Source organism: Podarcis erhardii (genome assembly GCF_964252035.2).
Source record: "Podarcis erhardii genome assembly, chromosome: 7".
Taxonomy (NCBI): Eukaryota; Metazoa; Chordata; class Lepidosauria; order Squamata; family Lacertidae; genus Podarcis; species Podarcis erhardii.
The window spans coordinates 75,110,130-75,129,940 of NC_138511.1; the positions used below are offsets into that span (position 1 = coordinate 75,110,130).

A 19,811-nucleotide genomic window follows, 5' to 3' on the forward strand; every position below is an offset into this window, starting at 1 on the left:
CTTGCTGTTCTGGCTTCTGGGATAGCTATGCACCCTGCATTCTCTCCATAAGACACACACACATTTCCCCTTACTTTTTAGGAGGGAAAAAGGGAGTCTTATAGTTTGGGAAGAAGAGAAGTGAAATGAAGCGGGTCTCTCAGCAGAGGCCTTGCTCTCCCTTCTCTCTCACAGCTGCCAATAGCAGACGGTTCAGGGAGGAAAGGAGCAGGGGGAGGAGGTCTCTCAGAAGAGCCAGTGGGTGGACCTGTTGCCCTGTCTTTCTTCCACTATATTTATACATTTCCACTACATTTATGAATGCTACATTTATAGAATAAGGCAGTTAATTTAAAACCAGGCATGTTACAAACTGGAAAAGGAAAGAAGGAATCTGGAAAAGGGAGAAGGCAACTGGGGAAGAATTCATCAAGGGGAGAAAAAGGAGGTTGAGATGATCTGAAAGAACGTAAGCAAACCTTGAATACAGGAAGGAAGCAGGAGCAGCCTTTATTATCTAGCACAGTGTTTCCCAACCTTGGGCCTCCAGCTGTTTTTGGACTACAACTCCCATCATCCCTAGCTAGCAAGACCAGTGGTCAGGGATGATGGGAATTGTAGTTCAAAAACAGCTGGAGGCCCAAGGTTGGGAAACACTGATCTAGCAGCTACTGGTTGCTGATAGACTTTTTCTGTGTGGCATCAAACATCCACAGAAAAAGAATAGGTTCTTCACCCCTAGCATAAGTATTATGGCTTTATTCCTTGGCAACCAATGTTTTTACCATGGCAACCAATGTTTTAACCTTTCCTCAAGAGTGTTGCTTTTGTATGGTCAAAAATGTTCTCTGGTGTTAAGGAAAAGTTGGACATCTTGTTGTCCTTCATCTTGTGGAAAGAGGTGTTTTCCACCACAGACTCAATTTGTTGACTCTTCAGCTCCTTGCCAAGAAAATGACAGATCTTCTGCACGCTGCCTCGAAGGTCCTGCAGAAAGCAAAAGCAAATGGCTGTGAATCCTCATGTGATGTAGAGAGCTTGCCCTTCATCAGGAGGCACACAGAGAGCATGAGGACCAGTATGCAATGTGCATTGGGCAAAATGAATGTCTTCAGGATGTGGAATTTGCTGTTGTCACCTTGCAGAATCCACTCTGTCTCCACCTCCCCTCAGCCAGTACCGAACACAGGGGGCACCTGAGTTAGCAAGAGACATTACCTTTGAGGCAGAAAAGCAGGTTATTGGCACATCTGCTCTAATGCAGAAGAAAGGACATGTACTCTGCACATGATATGCAGTGTATGTAGAGGTAGCACCGAATTTTGCACATGCTCAGAATCCTTTTCTAGCCAATATTAGTAGAATCTTTCAAAAAAGAAGGCAGCTTCATGTGTGAATAATGTCAGAATTGGGGCTGTAGGTCAACACAGTTAAAATTGGACCTTTACCTGCCGTAGTTCTTCATAGGTGATGAAGAAGATGTTGGCTCTGTCCTTCATCTCCACCCAGCCTTTCACATGGTCAAACCAGGAACCATAATCCACTGAAGGAGCAAAGAAGAAGCAATGGTGAAATGTCAGGAGTTATGGGAGGGAGTAGAGAATGCTATTGTAGATGTAGAGGAAACACCAGTCAGGAACTTGGAAAATAACTGCATTATCCCTTTAGAACAAAATCAGTAACAGGAGACTTCAACGCTACCCTGAGTCCAATACCACCTGCTGACTGATCTATCTACTGACATTATCCACGTACAGGAGAAGTAAAGGTTTGAATGAGTCAACAATCTTACACTTTAATGGGCTTTCTCCATTAAGGTTTCTTTTTGTTTCTGTCACCAGTGAGAATGTCTGCTATCATCAATTCTGATCTCTTCTCTTGTTGGTGCCAATTTCACCCAAAAGACTTTCCTTAAGTTTCACCCTGTGGCGATCACACAGGGTCCCCGGACGTTTGACGGTCTATTGACCCTGTTCCACCACTGTTATTGCTTTCTACGCTGCCACCAACCCGTTTCACTTGGATACTCATGGAGTCCAGACAGTTGTTAACATTAACAAATAATCACGTTTATTTTATAGGCATGAACAAGCTTATGGTTTCAGTTATTTTTTCTTGGCAGTTTCTTAATCTTAGTTTCTTTACTGACCCAACGTTCCTAACAACTTCAAACTGATTATCCCAACTATCTGACTCCACCTTGAAGGGAGGGGTTATCCAAACCTGACTGTGTAATCAACCAAACTAGGCCCCAAATTTCCCCTTCCTTTCTTCAAGAATCCATTAGCTTCAGCTGTATAACACAGATCCAGCAGCTTAAACAAAGCGTTCTCTTTTATCAGTACAAGAAAGCTTAATTAATGGCCCTGTCAGTTCCAAAGCAGAGATCTGGGTCTTATCTTGGTCGGTTGCAACTATCCTGGACACGCTGATGCACAGACCTTGGAAGACAGGATTCTCAACCCCCTTGCCTGGGAATGGTGTCAGGAGCCCTAAGATAAGAAGTATAGAGGAAAGCATTGTTTAATGTCTGGACAAGATATAAAGACCTACTTGAAAATAAAACCCCAAGGTAGTTGTCACCGATGGAAGCGAAGGCTCTGAAAAAGCTCAATATGGAGGCCAAATGGCTGAAATATTGGGAAATCTTGGAACAAGAGGGAGATAAATTGAAATTGCAGAGCTTTGAAAAACTAAAAGTCAAAGTGCAAGATTGGCTTCACTATTATCAAATATTGGAGGCATACAAATTGGACAAGAAAATTGGCTTCCAGGTGGAAAAATCAAAATTGGAAACAGAACTGTTAGATCCCAAAACTTAGATTCTGTCAAGAATGTATAACTTGCTGTTGAAATGGAACTCTCAGGATGAAATGGTGAAATCTGCTATGATAAAATGGGCACAAGATGTGGGACACAACATTATGCTGGCTGACTGGGAACAGTTATGGACCACAGGTACGAGGTTTACAGCATGTAATGCCTTAAGAGAGAATATTATGAAAATGATATACAGGTGGTACATAACACCAGTCAAGCTCGCAAAAATATATCATTTGCCCGATAATAAATGCTGGAAATGTAAAGAGACTGAAGGTACATTCTTTCACCTTTGGTGGACGTGCCCAAGGATTAAGGCTTTCTGGGAAATGATTTATAATGAAATGAAAATGGTATTTAAATATATTGGGCTTTTTCTGAGCCTTTCTTCCATTGGTGACAGCCACCTTGGGGTTTTATTTTCAAGCAAGTCCTTATATCTTATCCAAACATTAAGCAGTGCTTTTCTGACAATATGGTTTTTAAACGCTTTATGTGCTTTGACCTTGTCATACCACAAATATGCATGCCACCCTGCTCTCCCTTCTCTCTCACAGCTGCAAACAGGTGGAGGACTGCCAAGAGCAGACAGTTCAGGGAGGAGAGGAGCCAGGAGGAGCAGGTCTCTCAGAAGAGCCAGTGGATGGACCTGTTGTCCTGTCTTTCTTGCACTGCTACATTTATAGAATATAGCAGTTAGTTTAAAACCCAGGCATGTTCCAATCTGGAAAAGGAAAGAGGGAATCTGGAAAAGGGGAGAAGGCAACTGGGGAAGAATTCATCAAGGGGAGAAAAAGGAGGTTGAGATGATCTGAAAGAATGTAATCCAACCTTGAATACAGGAAGGAAACAGGAGCAGTCTTTATTATCCAGCAGCTACTGGAGCATCCTGTGGGTCAGGGAAAGATACTTACTGTGTGAGGAAACCTTGCAAAGAGTCTGCAGCTATATCAGGAAGCAGGAGGAATGAGGGAAACTTCAGCAGGTATATTTTTCTGTCAGCAGAAGATTGACAACTCAGCATAGCATGCACTTCCTACATAGATGAGATGAAAGTACCAATGAACTTTGGATGAAACCACTCCCAACCAGAGAGGGGAGTTTGTATTCCAGACCAAGCATGCCTCTTAAAGACACAGGCCATGCTCACTACAGTTGAGTCTGGAGCTTCCTTCTCTTCCTGGCTCACAGAGCAAGACTTAAACATTTAGTCAGGGGGGAAGGCGTGTTCTCTCCTCCCCCCCCCCCACACACCTCCCACATTCATAGATGGGGAGGGGGTTCGATCTTGCTGGGAGAGGCACTTATGAAGGAGCATTTAGCAGCCCTCCAGACAAAGTCCGCTGCTCACCAGCTATTATGCAAAGATTCAACTCTGCTCAGATCTGCTTCCCCAGCGCTTTCACTGAAGAAACTTAGGGGTTAAGAGAATGGGTCCCTGCCAGTGGTGCAAAAATCATGTACCAGACTATGGAGTGGATGACATATATGTGCCTGGTGACATGAAGCTGCTGTTTCTGTCAGTTCATACTTGAAAGAAGCTTACCGTCCTTCTCACACTGCAGGATAAAAGCAATTTGAGGAAGGGTGCACAATTAAGCTCCTTGCCAAGGGAACAAGGGACCCTAGTTACACCACTGATTCCCATCTTGGAACATCATAGCAAAGCAGACCCCTCAGGCTCCCCACCCAACGCCACGTCCTGTAACAGGCCTGGATCACTCTGAAATCCTGGGCTGCCTCAACCTGACTCAGCCTAAGCACAGATCCCTGCCCCCCCCCCATCACTGGAATAGGCCTGAATCAGCCTGCAATTCAACTTGTGAAGAACTTTCCACCACTGGCTGCCTCTTCTCTTCTTTTTCTTCTGGTCTTTACTCTTCCCAGTTTTCTTCAAGCAGCATGCCAGCTGAGAATAGCTTTTGCCCCAGTCTATAGCATGTCCACTGTAGTTCATGCACTGGTACACTTGAGGCTAGATTACTGTAATGTGTTCCTTGTGGGGCTGCCTGTGGGTCTGGTTCGGAAACTCCAGCTGCTGCAGAATGCTGCAGCCATATTGCTAACGGGAGCTTCTGGTTGAGAACATGTGACCCCACTGTTAAAACAGCTGCACTGGCTGCTCATCTGCTACTGAGCCAGGTTCAAGGTTCTTGTATTGATTTACAAAGCCCTGAACAACCTGGTCCAGGATAAGTCAGGGATCACCTGAACTCTTCTAGTCCAGCCCGATCACTGAGATAATCTGCAAGAGCATCTTCAGTTGTCCCCCAAGTTGGTGTGTCTCATTTGACAACAAGAAACCGAGCTTTCAGTATCATTGGCCTTGCCCTGTGGAACCCCTTGCCAACAGAGATGCAGCAGGAGCCTTCTGTACCACCTTTTAAACGCCTGCTTGAAAATTCTCTGTTGTGCCAGGCCAGTGCAGGCCATTAAGAGTACATCTCCCACTCTGGTCTGTTGCTGTTTGTTTTTAATTTATTTTTGTTCGTTTTTTAACTTGTTCTTAGCTTTTTGTGATTTTATTGTTTGATTTTATGATACAGTGGGATATATATATATATATTTATGAATGAACAGATAAATATTCACTTACCCAGTCTCTAACCCATTATATAAATTTATTCAGTTTACCCTGCTGTTTAGCATTCAAAGAGGAACTTTTCTAACAGCAGTACATGCATTTTTAAAAAGAACACAAACGGGGAAGGCATCTGAGGATGACCCTTCATATTGGATGGACCTGGGCATGTTTTCATGGAAGTAGAAAATCATCTTGTGTTCGTTTTGCCTGATTGAACTAAGTAGGACCTCCAGAACCATAATGAATAACAGTGGTGAGAGAGGGCATCCCTGTCTTGTACCTTTCTTTATGTTCACTTCCTCTGTAATTACATTGTTTACGATCAATTTTGCTCTTTGTTCTGAATAAATTGCCTTTATACCATTATAAAAGTCCTTTCCCACTTCCATCATTTCCAAATTTTTCAACATAAATTCCCATGAAACATTATCAAACGCTTTCTCTGCATCCACAAACATTAATACGGCTCGTCTCTCATTACTGGCAGTCAAATATTCCAAAATGTTTATTATATTTCTCACATTGTCCTTCATATGTCTGCCAGGAAGGAAACCTGCCTGATCTTCATGGATATATTCTTGCAATATCTTCTTTAATCTTTTTGCCAAGATACCCGAAAAAATCTTATAATCTGTGTTTAGCAGAGATATCGGTCTATAGTTCTTAACTTGTGTGAGATCACAGTCTTGTTTTGGTATGAGTAATAAAGGCTTCTTTCCAAGTTTCTGGTATATCCTGTTGTTTCAAAATATTATTCATAACTTCTTTAAGTGGTACCGTCAAGGAGTCCCTCATTTCTTTGTAGTAAGTTGCTGTAAATCCATCTGGTCCTGGTGCCTTTCCTTTTTTCATCTCTTTTATAATTTCTACTATCTCCTCCTTCTCAATTGGGGCGTTCAGTCTGTCTTTCTTTTCTGTCGGGATCTTTTGCACCTTTTTTTCTTTTAGAAATTTCTCTATCTTCTTTATATTATTTTTTTCTCGTTTTGCGTACAAATGTTTATAAAAGTCCAAGAATCCTTTTCTGATACCTTTTGGGTTTTCTATTTCCTCGCCATCCACAATGATTTTGTTAATTGTACTTTGCTCTTTCCTTTTTTGGATTTGCCATGCAAGCCATTTTCCAGGTTTATTTGCGAATTCAAAGTTCCTTTGTCTCAGTCTTTTGATGTTCCATTCGACTTCTTTGTTTATGATCATAGCAAACTGTGTCTGCAAAACTTTAATATTTTGTTTTATTTTGATGTTATTTGGTTTTTTGATTAACTTTTGTTCATTGTCCATTATTTGTTTTAAAATTTCCTTCTTCCCTTTCTCTCTGTTCTTATTTTTAATCGCATTCTGTTGAATAAAGAATCCCCTCATTACCGCCTTGCTTGCATCCCAAACTGTACTCATCTTTGTGCCTTTATTCATGTTGTCTGAAAAATACTCCATCAATTTTTTATGTGCTTCTTGAATAATTTTTTCACCTTCCAAAAGGTAATCTTTCAATCTCCATCTGAATGTTCTCTCTTCGTAAGCTTTTATCTCCATTTTTATCGGATTGTGATCCGAAATTACTCTGGGTTGAATTTCTATTTGTTGGATTCTGGTAGTTAATTCATTCGAGACCCAGATTTGATCTATTCTTGACATGGACTGATTCGGTTCCGAGTAAAATGTGAACTGTTTTTCTAATGGGTGTCTAAGTCTCCAAATGTCAATTAAGTTAAGGTTTTGCACCAATGAGAAAAAGGTCTTTGGTAGTTTACCTTCTTTACTGTCACTTTTTTCTCTTAATCTGTCCATTTCCATTGATACAACTCCATTCATATCTCCCATTATTATCATTTTTTGATCCTTATATTCAAACAATCTTTCTTCCAATTTCTTATAAAAATAAGTCTTGTTTCCATTAGGTGCGTAGATCCCGACAATTATTAATTTTTCGCCCTGCCAATTGATCTGTATTGCAATCATTCTTCCTTCTTCATCTTTGAAAATCTGTTGAGCTTCTATATTTTTCCTTACATAAAGAACTACGCCTCTCTTCTTTTCTTTGTCTGAGGATATAAATTCGTTTCCCAATCTATTATTGATCAGAACTTTTCTATGTTTCCTTGCCACATGGGTTTCTTGAAGACAGATGATATCCAAATTTTCCCTTTTTAAATATTATTCAATGTTATTTCTTTTCTTCTTATCATTTATTCCATTAATGTTCCAATTCCATAATTTCAATGCCATATTTTCCGCTGATTAAAAATATAAAATTTTTATTCCGGTTTACGTTTTTATAATTCATCTTCTTTTTCTTCCTCCTCCTCATCTTCTTCTTCTTCCTCTTCTTTCTCCTCCTCTTCCTCATCTGTCTCTCTGTTCTTTTTGTACTTTCCTTTTAAAATTTTTCCTCCCGTCAGGTCAATTCCTCCTACCGCTCCTTCTTCTTCCTCCTCCTCTACCATTAATTCTTTATATCGTCTCTGGAACTTACTTGTTTCTTCGGGACTTGTAAGTCTGTGTCTCTTGCTTTTATATACGAAAGAGATCCCCTGAGGGAATCCCCATTTGAATTCAATCTTGTTTTTCTTCAGAATTTGGACCAATGGTTTATACAGGTCTCTCTGTTTCAACAATCTGACCGGTATGTCTTTAAAAATAATTATGTAACTCCCATCGATGTTCTATCGCTTCTCTCTATTTTTTTGGAGTATTAGGTTCCTCATATCTTTGTCTTTAAAGGTGATCAGGCAATCTCCTGTAACCTTCCTTGTCTTGGTTGTCCTTACTCTCATTCTGAATGCATTCTGAACCTTCCTCTCTACATCTTCTTTTTGTAATTCCAACCATTGAGCAATTTCCGTTATTAATTTGTCTTTAATATCTTCTCCTTGAACCTCTGGAACTGCTCTCAACCTTAAATTCACCTCCCGTTGTCTCAATTCATTCATGGAGATTGCATCCCATAACTCCTCCTGTGTTTTATTTATTTCTGAAATTCCTGCCTTCATCTTCTCCTCCTCCTTTTTGACTTCTTTCATCTCCACTTTGTCCTTTTTAGTCCTTCCTCAACAGATTGTGTTCTCTTAGTAACTTCTTTTATTTGGCCTTTCAATTCTTTTACTGTATCATCAATTTTTTGGTCCATTTTCCCAATTTTATTATCCACCTGCTCAATTCTAGTATCTACATGTTCCAATTTATCCTCTAAAATCTTTTCGCTTTGTCTAATTTCTGCAAACATTTTTAAAATTTCGGCTTTGAAATCTGCCTCAGGTTTTGAACCTCTTCTTTCTCCCGGTGTTCCTCCCTCCCCAGCTTTCTTCTATAAGTGAGACATTTCCTCCCGTTTTTAATTTCTCCAACCCAATCCCTTTTCCGTTGGGTCAATCCCACTACCTCCCAATTTTAAATGGGTTCAACCCCAATATATACTTATATTCTTCCCCAAAACAATTCTTATATCAAACATATAAATAACACTTTCATCCAGTCAAAATCCATCAAATTCAGTCCAAATTTAAATATAAAAAATTATAAATTTAAAAAGAACAGAATCAGGTTGAATCCCAACAGTTGGAGATGTCTGCAAAGATCTTCTTGCCACCAATTAGGCTAATCCAAGCGTGCAAATATTTATTTTGAATGTGAACAACTCTTGCCAACCGCTGAGTCCAGGAGGAACTATAGGGAAAATTCCTAGGATGTTGATGTCAAAACCCAATCTTCTGCCATCAATTAGGCTAATCCTTATATTATTATAGGCGAATAGTTCTTTTAATCCAAAAAGCCAAGAGATTATCAATCAGAAAATAAAATAAAATAAAAGCCCTGAAAAAAACAAGTTGTTATATGTCTTCTGACCACTAGAGGCAAAAGTTCCCAAACAATCACCGTCTTAAATTGCTCAAATATTTCAATAAAAAGAAAATGCAACAGAAAAAAATAGACCATAAAAGGTAAACCAAATTATATCCAATCCAGTATGGATAGTCCAGATCAATTTAAGAATCTTCTTTCATCGGCAAACATCAGACAGTCTCATAGATTCATAGGTCTTTAACAATGGAGTCTGGAAATCCCCTTTCTGTTACGCAGTTTTTATTTTACAGTGACACCAAGGTCTGATTGCTTTAACTCAAATTCACAAGCTCCAAAAACGACCTAAATAGCTCCGTCTTATTTCCTCTGTCTCCCCTTCTACTTTAAATCTTCTTTGCTTAATTTAAAGGTAAAGGTAAAGGTACCCCTGCCCATACGGGCCAGTCTTGCCAGACTCTAGGGTTGTGTGCTCATCTCACTCTAGAGGCCGGGAGCCAGCGCTGTCCGCAGACATTTCCAGGTCACGTGGCCAGCGTGACAAAGCTGCTCTGATGAGCCAGCACCAGCACAGCACACGGAAACGCTGTTTACCTTCCCGCTGGTAAGCGGTCCCTATTTATCTACTTGCACCCGGGGGTGCTTTCGAACTGCTAGGTTGGCAGGCGCTGGGACCGAGTGACGGGAGCGCACCCCGTCACGGGGATTCGAACCGCTGACCATGCGATCGGCAAGTCCTAGGTGCTCAGGTTTTACCCACAGCGCCACCCGCGTCCCTTGCTTAATTTGTATCGTCCCCAAAAGGTTATTTTTTATTCTATTGAAGGGGAGAAGAAACAATAGCAGCAAGCGGTAACTTACTTTCACTTTTGATCGCTTTGCTGTTTCCATGCGTCTAGGCTGATTGCGGATAAAAGCCGGTCTCGTAAATTCTAATTTTTTCCATCCGGTTTCTTTCCTTAATTTAAATTTCTTCTTTACATCCAATTAAGTCCGAATTTCTTCCAAATCGAGAATTGAGAGCTCTCCTTGCAAGCCCGGGGCTTCGTTTCTCGGAGGTAGCTATGGCCTCTCTGCAGCCCGCTCTCCCCCCCCCCCCGCCATTCTCTTGACCCCTTTAGGAGCTACCTGACGGCCGGGTGGTTCGCGTTTCGGCTGCCTGCGGGAACCTGAGTGTCAGAACACCCTCCTGACACTACCTCGAGGGGTCACTGCGCCCTGTGACACCCCCAAATCCTCCGAAAAAAACGGGATTCCCCAAGAGGGAAAATCCCCGCTTGTGCTCGGATCGCTGTCAACCGGAACTAATAAAGGGGGTTACAGTAGGTCGAAATCAATACAAAGTAAAAGCATTTGCCAATGATCTGGTAATTACGGTAGAAGATCCAACAAGTAGTTTAAATGAAGTCATAAAAGAAATTGATCAATTTGGAAGGGTGGCCGGGTTTGTATTAAACAAAAGGAAAACCAAACTAATGGTGAAGAATATGGACCAAAGTTTAACAGAAGAAGTGCAAAGAGAAACAGAGATGGAAGTGGCGAAGAAGGTAAAATATTTAGGAATATGGTTAACCCAAAAAAATATTGATTTATATCAAAACAATTATGTGACAACTTGGAATAGTATAAAGAGAGACCTCAAAGTGTGGGGTAGGATGAAATTATATTTTTGGGGCAGAATTTCTTCAATCAAGATGAGCGTACTTCCAAAGATGTTGTTCTTATTTCAAATGATTCCAATAATCAAAGGGACAAAGATCTTCAGAGAGTGGCAAAGAATGATCTCAAGATATATCTGGCAGGGCAAAAAGCCAAGAATACAATTTAAGTTCCTACATGATGGGAAGGAAAGAGGTGGCTTCGCCCTGCCAGACCTGAAACTTTACTATGAAGTATCCTGTCTCTGCTGGTTAAAGGACTGAATAACATTAAAAAATAACAAGTTATTGGATTTGGAAGGTTTTGGCACGCTTATCTATGGTCGGGGAAGAAGAAAGCTCATAAAGGGTTCGTCAATCACATTTTTAGAGGTGCCCTAATAGAAATATGGGACAGGTACCAAAATATTTTGGAACCGAATGTACCTCATTGGTTATCCCCACTGGAGGTCATGAGTGTCAAAAAGACAAATATGAGAGAGGACTGGATGACTTATGGAGATATTGTAATTAAAGAAGGGGGGAAATGGAAACGGAAGCCATATGAACAAGTTAAAAAATATGTATATGATTGGTTGCACTATTTTCAAACAAATGAAATGTTTAAAAAGGATTGTAAAGAGAGGAGATATATTGAAGGAGAGTCTAGATTTCAAAAAGAGATAATAAATAACGATTATAAGGTACTATCAAAAATGTATAAAATGCTATTGGAATGGCAAACAAAGGATGAAGAAGTTAAATCGGTTATGATACACTGGGCCAGGGACTTTGGTTACAATATACAATTAGCAGATTGGGAGAAAGTATGGAAGGAAAATATGAAATTCACTGCATGTATGACGATAAAGGAAAAGTTACAGATAGGTAGCCGTGTTGGTCTGCCATAGTCAAAACAAAACAAATTCCTTCCAGTAGCACCTTAAAGACCAACTAAGTATCTGAAGAAGTGTGCATGCACACGAAAGCTCATACCAAGAACTGACTTAGTTGGTCTTTAAGGTGCTACTGGAAGGAATTTGTTTTGTTTTGATAAAGGAAAACATTATGAAAATGGTATATAGATGGTATATCACTCCCGTTAAACTTGCAAAAATGTATAAAACATGTAATAAATGTTGGAAATGTAAAGAAAGGGAAGGGTCGTTCTACCATATGTGGTGGGAGTGCAAGAAAGTAAAGGGTTTCTGGGAAATGATATATAATGAGTTGAAAAAGATGTTTAAACATACGTTTGTGAAGAAACCAGAAGCTTTTTTGTTAGGAATTACAGGAAGAGAAATTAACAGAAGTGATTACAAACTTTTTCAATATGCAGTGACTGCAGCAAGAATTTTAATGGCACAAAAATGGAAACAAGAAGAACTACCGACACTGGAAGAATGGAGGCGGAAACTGATAGACTTTGCTGAACTAGATAAATTGACAGGAAAAATCAGATACCAGAAAGACCACAAGTTCACTCAGGACTGGAGAAAGTTTACGATTTATCTGGAAAATATTTGTGATGAGCAGACAATGCTAGTGGGATTTAAAGAAGCTTTGTGATGAGAAAGGGTATTGTGAAAGGGAAAAGAGCTGTAAAGATTTATAAACTGGCAATATAATTATAAAGGAAATGCGGAATAAATATAAAAGTATGAGGATTGCGGGGGGAGCGGGGGGAAGTCAAAAATTTGTAACATATTGAATATGAGTGTGTTTATATAATTTGTAAAAGAAAAATTTTCTTAAAAAAAGAAAAGGGAAAAAAAGAAAATCATCTTGTGAAGCTTAGGTGGACATCCTATCTTGAGCAGTGTAAAGAGTTTGAAGGCCATTATCTGGTCTATGAAGGCAATCTACAAGGGGTGTCTCAGTCTCAGCTGATGCAGTGAGACCTCTGAGCTCTAAAGCCACATTGTGATTTAGTAAACAAAAAACAAATAACAGCAACTGTACCATTACTGATCAGGTATCTGTTTATTCAGCAGAAAATACCCAATCCATCTGACACATAAGAATGTGGAGAACAACAGGAGCACCAATCTGGCATTCTTCAGTCCCATGGGAAGGTCATATTCACACCACGCATGTTCTCCCGATAAGCATGGTCAAAGCGTTCACTCTGCGCCACTGTCAGGTGGTTCTTCCAGTCTCCAGAGATCCCTGGAACAACACAAGAGCAAATGCCAACCACAAACAAGTTCACCTGAAATTACTTCAGCTCAAATTAGATCTTTTCTTCCTCATGCTCAGGCATTAGTAAGCAGTGCTGAGCTGTAGAGCTACAATGTCTGTCCCTTAAAAGCCTATTGCCCTCAGGTAAAATGGAGGACACTGTTCTTTCACTGTTTAGATGCAGCAGCAAATCCCATCAGCATCTGTATGTGGAATGAAGAACTGTAGCCTTCTTCAGCACATCTGGCAGGAAAATCCAATGGGTCCTGCTTGCTCACTACACATTTACCACTTCTGATGATGAGCAAACATGCCGTCTCTGGCATGATCCATTCTTGTTAGAGGACGGTACCACCTCAGACTGCACATGATAAAAAATCTTGCCCCAAGGAACTCCATAGCAAGCTTTCTCTCATGAACACTCACCAGTCAATGGGGGCACAGTGCGGCATTGTTCTCACATCCATTTTAACCCCTTTGAGGTGCAAAGCCATTCAGTTAGGTTCCCTTTGCAGCTTTAGAGATGGAGAACTCAGACTCTGTGGCCCTATAAGTGTTGGACTCAGGGAAGTATACGTGCAGCGATTTGGAATGGTTTAACTGCTGAATTTCTGCTTGCTTTCCAAATAAATGTGAAGGGCACAGAATATGCTGACATTAGGGGGGGGGAGAACATGCCCCTGCCTGTTTGCCCTGAGCCCCTCCCCAACCGTTCCCACCCTCCTGATCTGGCTTTCCAGCAGCACTAATGCATGCATGTTGGGTACCAGGACCAGCCGGGTGTCTCATCCAGACATGTTTTCTTATTGCACCACAGAGATCTCCATGACCTGTGTGTCTGTTGCTCTGTCTGCTGAATTTCTGCTTGCTTTCCAAATCAATGTGAAAGACACAGAACCTGCCAAATCTAGCATAAACAACTCTGAGGCAACTACGGTTTCTTGATGGCCTGGAGAATCTGCAACCTATATTCAGGGAGTCCCCAGCATTATCCAGGACTCAAAATCGTGCAGAAACACCCTTGTTCTCCAGACTGCCTCTTTCAGAATAATTGCTTATTTAGATCTGGACACCCATGAAATAGATAGACGTAGATGGGATGTTGCACAGAGAGGAAGGTATACAATCCTGTGAACTGTACCCCCTTCTGGACCTGCAAACTGTGTTCACAGTCAGCTCTGACTCTATGATCTATTGACTGGTTGTTGATAGACTTTTTCTGTGAGTCATTCAAACATCCACAGAAAAAGAAGAGGTTCTTCACCCCTAGCATGCAGCATTGTGGCCTTATTCCTTGGCACTCCAATGTTATTACCTTTCCTCATGAACGTTGCTTTTGTATGGTCAAAAATGTTGTCTGGTGTTGTGGAAAAGTTGGACATCTTGTTGTCCTTCATCTTGTGGAAGGAGGCGTTTTCCACCACAGACTCAATTTGTTGGCTGTTCAGCTCGTTGCCAAGAAAATGACAGATCTTCTGCACGCTGCCTCGAAGGTCCTGCAGAAAGCAAAAAGAAATGGCTGTGAATCCTCATGTGATGTAGAGAGCTTTCCTTTCATCAGGAGGCACACAGAGAGCATGAGGACCAGTATGCAATGTGCATTGTGTGGCAATTCCCGCCTCCCACCAGTTGTAATAAATGAAGACACAGGACACCGTTAGTTTAGGTTAATGGGCAACTTTATTGGTTACAGGTAAGAGCGGTATTGGCTTTAGGCATTGGTCCTATCAGACTATCCTGCTTCAGCCTGTTAGCATGAAAACTGGAAAGGGTTAACACCAGCAGGGGGAGCCCTGAGATGTACATCACTAGGAACTCCCCGAGGGGTCACCGCTCGGGGGCGTGCTTTAGGCCCTGGCCTCCATAGGTTTCGGACTAGGCAACGCCCCCCAGAAATCTTTACCGGACTGCGAGGACAAAAAGGGGAGATCCCAGGGCCGCACCGGCCTTAAATGACCCAGGCCACACACACACACCCCCCAGGGCTAGCCGAATCGCTGGCCCTGGGGCTGATGCGGCCCAAGGATTCCCCAGGTCGTGTGGGGCTAAAGCCAGCCCCGCGCAGTTGTTGGGGGCGTGAGCCTGCAACTCCACCTCCTCCTTATGTTGGCATTGGCTTTGGGCAAAATGAATGTCTTGAGGATGTGGAATTTGCTGTTATCACCTTGCAGAAGCCACTCTGTCTCCACCTCCCCTCAGCAAGTACCAAACACAGGGGGCACCTGAGTTAGAAAAGCAAGTTATTAGCACATCTGCTCCAATGTAGAAATAAGGAAATGTACTCTGCACATGATATGCAGTGTATGTAGAGGTAGCACCGAATTTTGCACATGCTCAGAATCCCGTTCTGGCCAATATTACTAGAATCTTTCTAAAAAGAAGGCAGCTTCATATGTGAATAATATCAGAATTGGGGCTGCAGGTCAACACAGTTAAAACTGGACCTTTACCTGCTGTAGTTCTTCATAGGTGATGAAGAAGACGTTGGCTCTGTCCTTCATCTCCATCCAGCCTTTCACATGGTCAAACCAGGAACCATAACCTACTGGAAGAGCAAAGAGGAAGCAAGGATGAAATGTAAGGAGTTGTGGGAGGGAGTAGAGAATGCTATTGTAGACGTAGAGGAAACACCAGTCAGGAACTTGGAAAATAACTGCATTATCCCTTTAGAACAAAATCAGTAACAGGAGACTTCAACGCTACCCTGAGTCCAATACCACCTGCTGACTGATCTATCTACTGACATAATCCACGTACAGAAGAGGTAGAGGTTTGAATGAGTCAACAATCTTACTTTAATGGGCTTTCTCCATTAAGGTTTCTTTTTGTTTCTGCCACCAGTGAGAATGTCTGCTATCATCGATTTTGATCTATTGTCTTGTTGGTGTTAAGGACTTTCATTAAGTTTCACCCTATTCTCATTTTAGTGCTTTTCTTGCCCATTTGAACGGACATTTATTGATTTTCTTTGAAAGCAAATAACAAATTTAGGAAACACCCCCCCCATTTCTCCCCTTCTCCAAGTATCCAGCTGGGAGTTATAGTTCTCTGATTGGACTGTTGCGTTAGCTAAAAATATATACATTCTGATATTGCGTATCACTGGTGCTGGGTCACACCAAACAGGAGTGGCTGATTTGCCTCCTTCCATACTTTCCCCACTCAGGAATCTCTCCATGAACTCTTCCAAAGTCCCAGTATCCTTCCATTCTTTAAAGCCTTTGATGAAGTGGTAGCTTGAAACCATCACATCTCTAGGGTTACGCAGAGTATAGATGACCTGTAACAAAGGCAGGGCCACATTTAGGGAGGGCCCAGGCAGCCCAACACTAACATTAGGCAGAGTGTGGGAGCAACTGAAGGCATGATAAATAAAACCTGACGTGGAAACAAGGGAAGCCTCCAGTGAGGACCTGGACTGACTATGCATGTGGACCATGTCTAATTCAAGTTCTTCCACAATCAGGAAACTTCTAAGGAGATTCCCAATCTCCCCCCCCCCCCCATTCTCTAGTACAGAAAATGACATCCTCCTGTAAAGAGGCTGTGTCAAGTGTTCCCGAATCCCCCACATCTGTGTCTCAAAAAGACAGGAGTCAAAGGCAGTCTTGATGTGTCCATTGTTCCTCCCTTACCTTGGCCTTGGAGTGGAGGAATGACTTGGGGAAAAGCTGGAATGGCAGGTGAGTATTCAGGATCCTGGGGGAAGGATTTTTCAAGGCAATCTTCAAATGTTCATCAATCTCAATCCAGGGTGCCCTTTCCCACAGTGGTACATTCTGAACCCATGAAGGGTCCCCTTGACTCTGGATTAAGCTCAAGATCTCCGACATCCAATGAGTACCTAGGAGGAAGTCCACCAGTCAGTCATTGTGCGTTAATCTTTGGCCCTTGCAAAAGCAATTAGAGGAACATAAGAATTTGAATGGATCTTCATCATATGCTTGCTATCCAGCATCATATGGGGCAAGATCCCCCAAATTTTGGAACGGTTTACCGTGATGAAATTCACTATATTTTGCCGTTGAGTGTGGTACAAATGAGAACAGAAGAATAGCCTTCTGGATGACGCCAATGACCCATTGAGTCTGGCATCCTGTTTCTCCCAGAAGCCTACGGGAAAGTAGAGAGCAGCGTGCTGTTAGGCATGCCTCGGGGTTCTGTCCTCTCCCCCATGCTCTTCAACATCTATATGCAGCTGCTGGGAGAGATCATTAGGGGGTTTGGGCTGGGTGTCCATCAATATGCAGATGATACCCAGCTCTACCTCTCTTTTAAATCAAAACCAGTGAAGGCGGTGAAGGTCCTGTGTGAATGTCTGGAGGCGGTTGGAGGATGGATGGCGGCTAACAGATTGAAGTTGAATCCTTAGAAGACAAAAGTACTGTTTTGGGGGGACAGGAGGCGGGTGGGTGTGGAGGACTCCCTGGTCCTGAATGGGGTAACTGTGCCCCTGAAGGACCAGGTGCGCAGCCTGAGAGTCATTTTGTACTCACAGCTGTCCATGGAGGCACAGGTGAATTCTGTGTCCAGGGCAGCTGTTTACCAGCTCCATCTGGTACGGACTGCTTCGTCGGAGTAGTGAATGCTCTGGTTATCTCCCACTTGGACTACTGCAATGCGCTCTACGTGGGGCTACCTTTGAAGATGACCCGGAAACTACAACTAATCCAGAATGTGGCAGCTAGACTGGTGACTGGGAGCGGCCGCCAAGACCACATAATATTGGTCTTGAAAGACCTACATTGCTTCCAGTGCATTTCTGAGCACAATTCAAAGTGTTGGTGCTGACCTTTAAAGCCCTAAATGGCCTCGGTCCAGTATGTCTGAAGGAGCATCTCCACCCCCATCGTTCTACCCGGACACTGAGGTTCAGCGCTAAGGGCCTTCTGGCGGTTCCCTCACTGTGAGAAGCCAAATTACAGGGAACCAGGCAGAGGGCCTTATCAGTAGTGGTGCCTGCCCTGTGGAACGCCCTCCCACCAGACGTCAAAGAGAACAACAACTACCAAACTTTTACAAGACATCTGAAGGCAGACTTGTTTAGGGAAGCTTTAAATGTTTGATGTATTTTAATATGTGGTTGGAAGCCACCCAGAGTGGCTGGGGAAGCCCAGCCAGATGGGCGGGGTATAAATAATAATTTTATTATTATTATTATTATTATTATTATTATTATTATTATTATTATTATGCAGCTACATGGTGGTTGTTCATGACTTATGTCAAAAACAAACATACCTGGCAGGCTTAGTGGATACTTTAAGTCTAAAGCAAAAGTCTGTTTACCTAATTGCACCACTGACCTGACTTGGGGTAAGTGGCATTCACTATATCATCATCCAACAGTTGGAGTTCATTTTCCACGTAGCTGAGTGTTTCCACGGACATCAAAAGGTGAGCAAATTGGAACCCCTTGTATTTGAAATATGCCATTGAAGACACTGAAAACTGAAGATGAGAGAGAGAGAGAGAGAGAGAGAGAGAGAGAGAGAGAGAGAGAGAGAGAGATTATGTCACATCCAATGAACTGGGTTTTGAGTGCACATCATATCAGACTTCCAAATCTCAGTAAGATCTTGGAAACAAAATAGTCACACAATAAACTCCAATCACCTTCACTTCCATGAGGAAATAGGCCCCATTCACCTCCTCTGGATCACTGCCACTATGCATCAACTGGAGGAAAATCAGTTTACGCAAGAAAGGAGTGCTACATCACAACCACACCTGCCTAAAAAAGGACACACACCCCACCGTACACAAACATTCGAAACTGTTTCTGGTGCTACTCCCACACTGTTTACCTGAAGTGCAAAATAGCCTAGAGGCTCATTTATTTATTTACAGCATTTGACTTGTTCAGTAGCTGCAAAAATGTCCAGAACAGCTTTACGTAACAGCTGTAAACCAAGAGCAGAGCAAACACTCCCCACTCAGAGCCTTAAAATCTCAAAAGACAATCCAAAGGGGAAGGGGGAAGAAAACCCATATGTAAAGCTTCAAAGATCTGAAACTGATTACTAAATTGCATGGAATCTCTTTGGGAAGAAGAGAAGTGAAATGAAGTGGGTTTCTCAGCAGAGGCATTGCTCTCCCTTCTCTCTCACAGCTGTCAACAGGTGGAGGACTGCCAAGAGCAGACAGTTCAGGGAGGAGAAGAACAGGGGGAGCAGGTCTCTCAGAAGAGCCAGTGGATGGACCTGTTGTCCTGTCTTTCTTGCACTGCTACATTTATAGAATATAGCAATTAGTTTAAAACCCATGCATGTTCCAATCTGGAAAAGGAAAGAGGGAATCTGGAAAAGGGAGAAGGCAACTGAGGAAGAATTCATCAAAGGGAGAAGAAGGAGGTTGAGATGATCTGAAAGAACGTAATCAAACCTTGAATACAGGAAGATACTTACTGTGTGAGGAAACCTTGCAAGGAGTCTGCAGTAATATCAGGAAGCAGGAGGAATGAGGGAAACGTCAGCAGGTATATTTGTCTGGCAACAGAAGATCAACAACTCAGCATAGCATGCACTTCCTACATAGATAGGATGAAAGTGCCAATGAACTTTGGATGAAACCACTGCCAACCAGAGAGGGGAGTTTGTATTCCAGACCAGACATGCCTCTGAAAGACACAGGCCATGCTCACTTCCGTTCGAATCTGGAGCTTCCTTCTTTTCCTGGCTCACAGAGCAAGACTTAAACATTCAGTCAAGGGGGAAGGCGTGTTCTCCTCCCCCCCACACACACACACCTCCCACATTCATAGATGGGGAGGGGGTTCGATCCTGCTAGGAGAGTCACTTGCGAAGGAG

At 42.3% G+C, this 19,811-nt stretch overlaps 2 protein-coding genes across 3 annotated transcripts in view; both read right to left on the reverse strand.

Annotated features, from left to right (window-relative positions):
- Positions 1-3,863, reverse strand: part of LOC309345978 (sulfotransferase 2B1-like) — a 31,124-nt gene extending 27,261 nt beyond the window's left edge. The window contains exon 1 of one of the 2 annotated variants that reach the window (XM_081869519.1): positions 3,714-3,863. The gene's annotated coding sequence lies outside the window, so the exon portion shown is untranslated. The remainder of the gene's footprint in view (positions 1-3,713) is intronic. The other variant, XM_081869520.1, reaches the window with a different exon arrangement.
- Positions 3,864-12,785: 8,922 nt separating this feature from the next.
- On the reverse strand, positions 12,786-18,472 carry LOC309345979 (sulfotransferase 2B1-like). Its single transcript, XM_081869521.1, has 6 exons — positions 18,309-18,472; positions 16,638-16,846; positions 16,156-16,282; positions 15,453-15,547; positions 14,318-14,498; positions 12,786-12,990 (listed from the first exon to the last, which is right to left on the reverse strand). Exons 1-6 carry the CDS (start codon positions 18,436-18,438, stop codon positions 12,881-12,883), a joined length of 852 nt encoding a protein of 283 aa, XP_081725647.1. The 5' UTR covers positions 18,439-18,472; the 3' UTR covers positions 12,786-12,880.
- Positions 18,473-19,811: the final 1,339 nt, after the last annotated feature.

What these genes read in the sequence shown, in the direction of transcription:
- LOC309345979 (XM_081869521.1), bottom strand. Translation starts at nt 18,438, where the DNA reads ATGGCATATTTCAAATACAAGGGGTTCCAATTTGCTCACCTTTTGATG. An exon ending in TGCCACTTACCCCAAGTCAG is followed by an intron (nt 16,847 to 18,308) that starts GTCAGTGGTGCA and finishes ACTTCCTCCTAG; the next exon opens with GTACTCATTGGATGTCGGAG. An exon ending in AGCAACGTTCATGAGGAAAG is followed by an intron (nt 12,991 to 14,317) that starts GTAATAACATTG and finishes GTGTTGTTCCAG; the next exon opens with GGATCTCTGGAGACTGGAAG.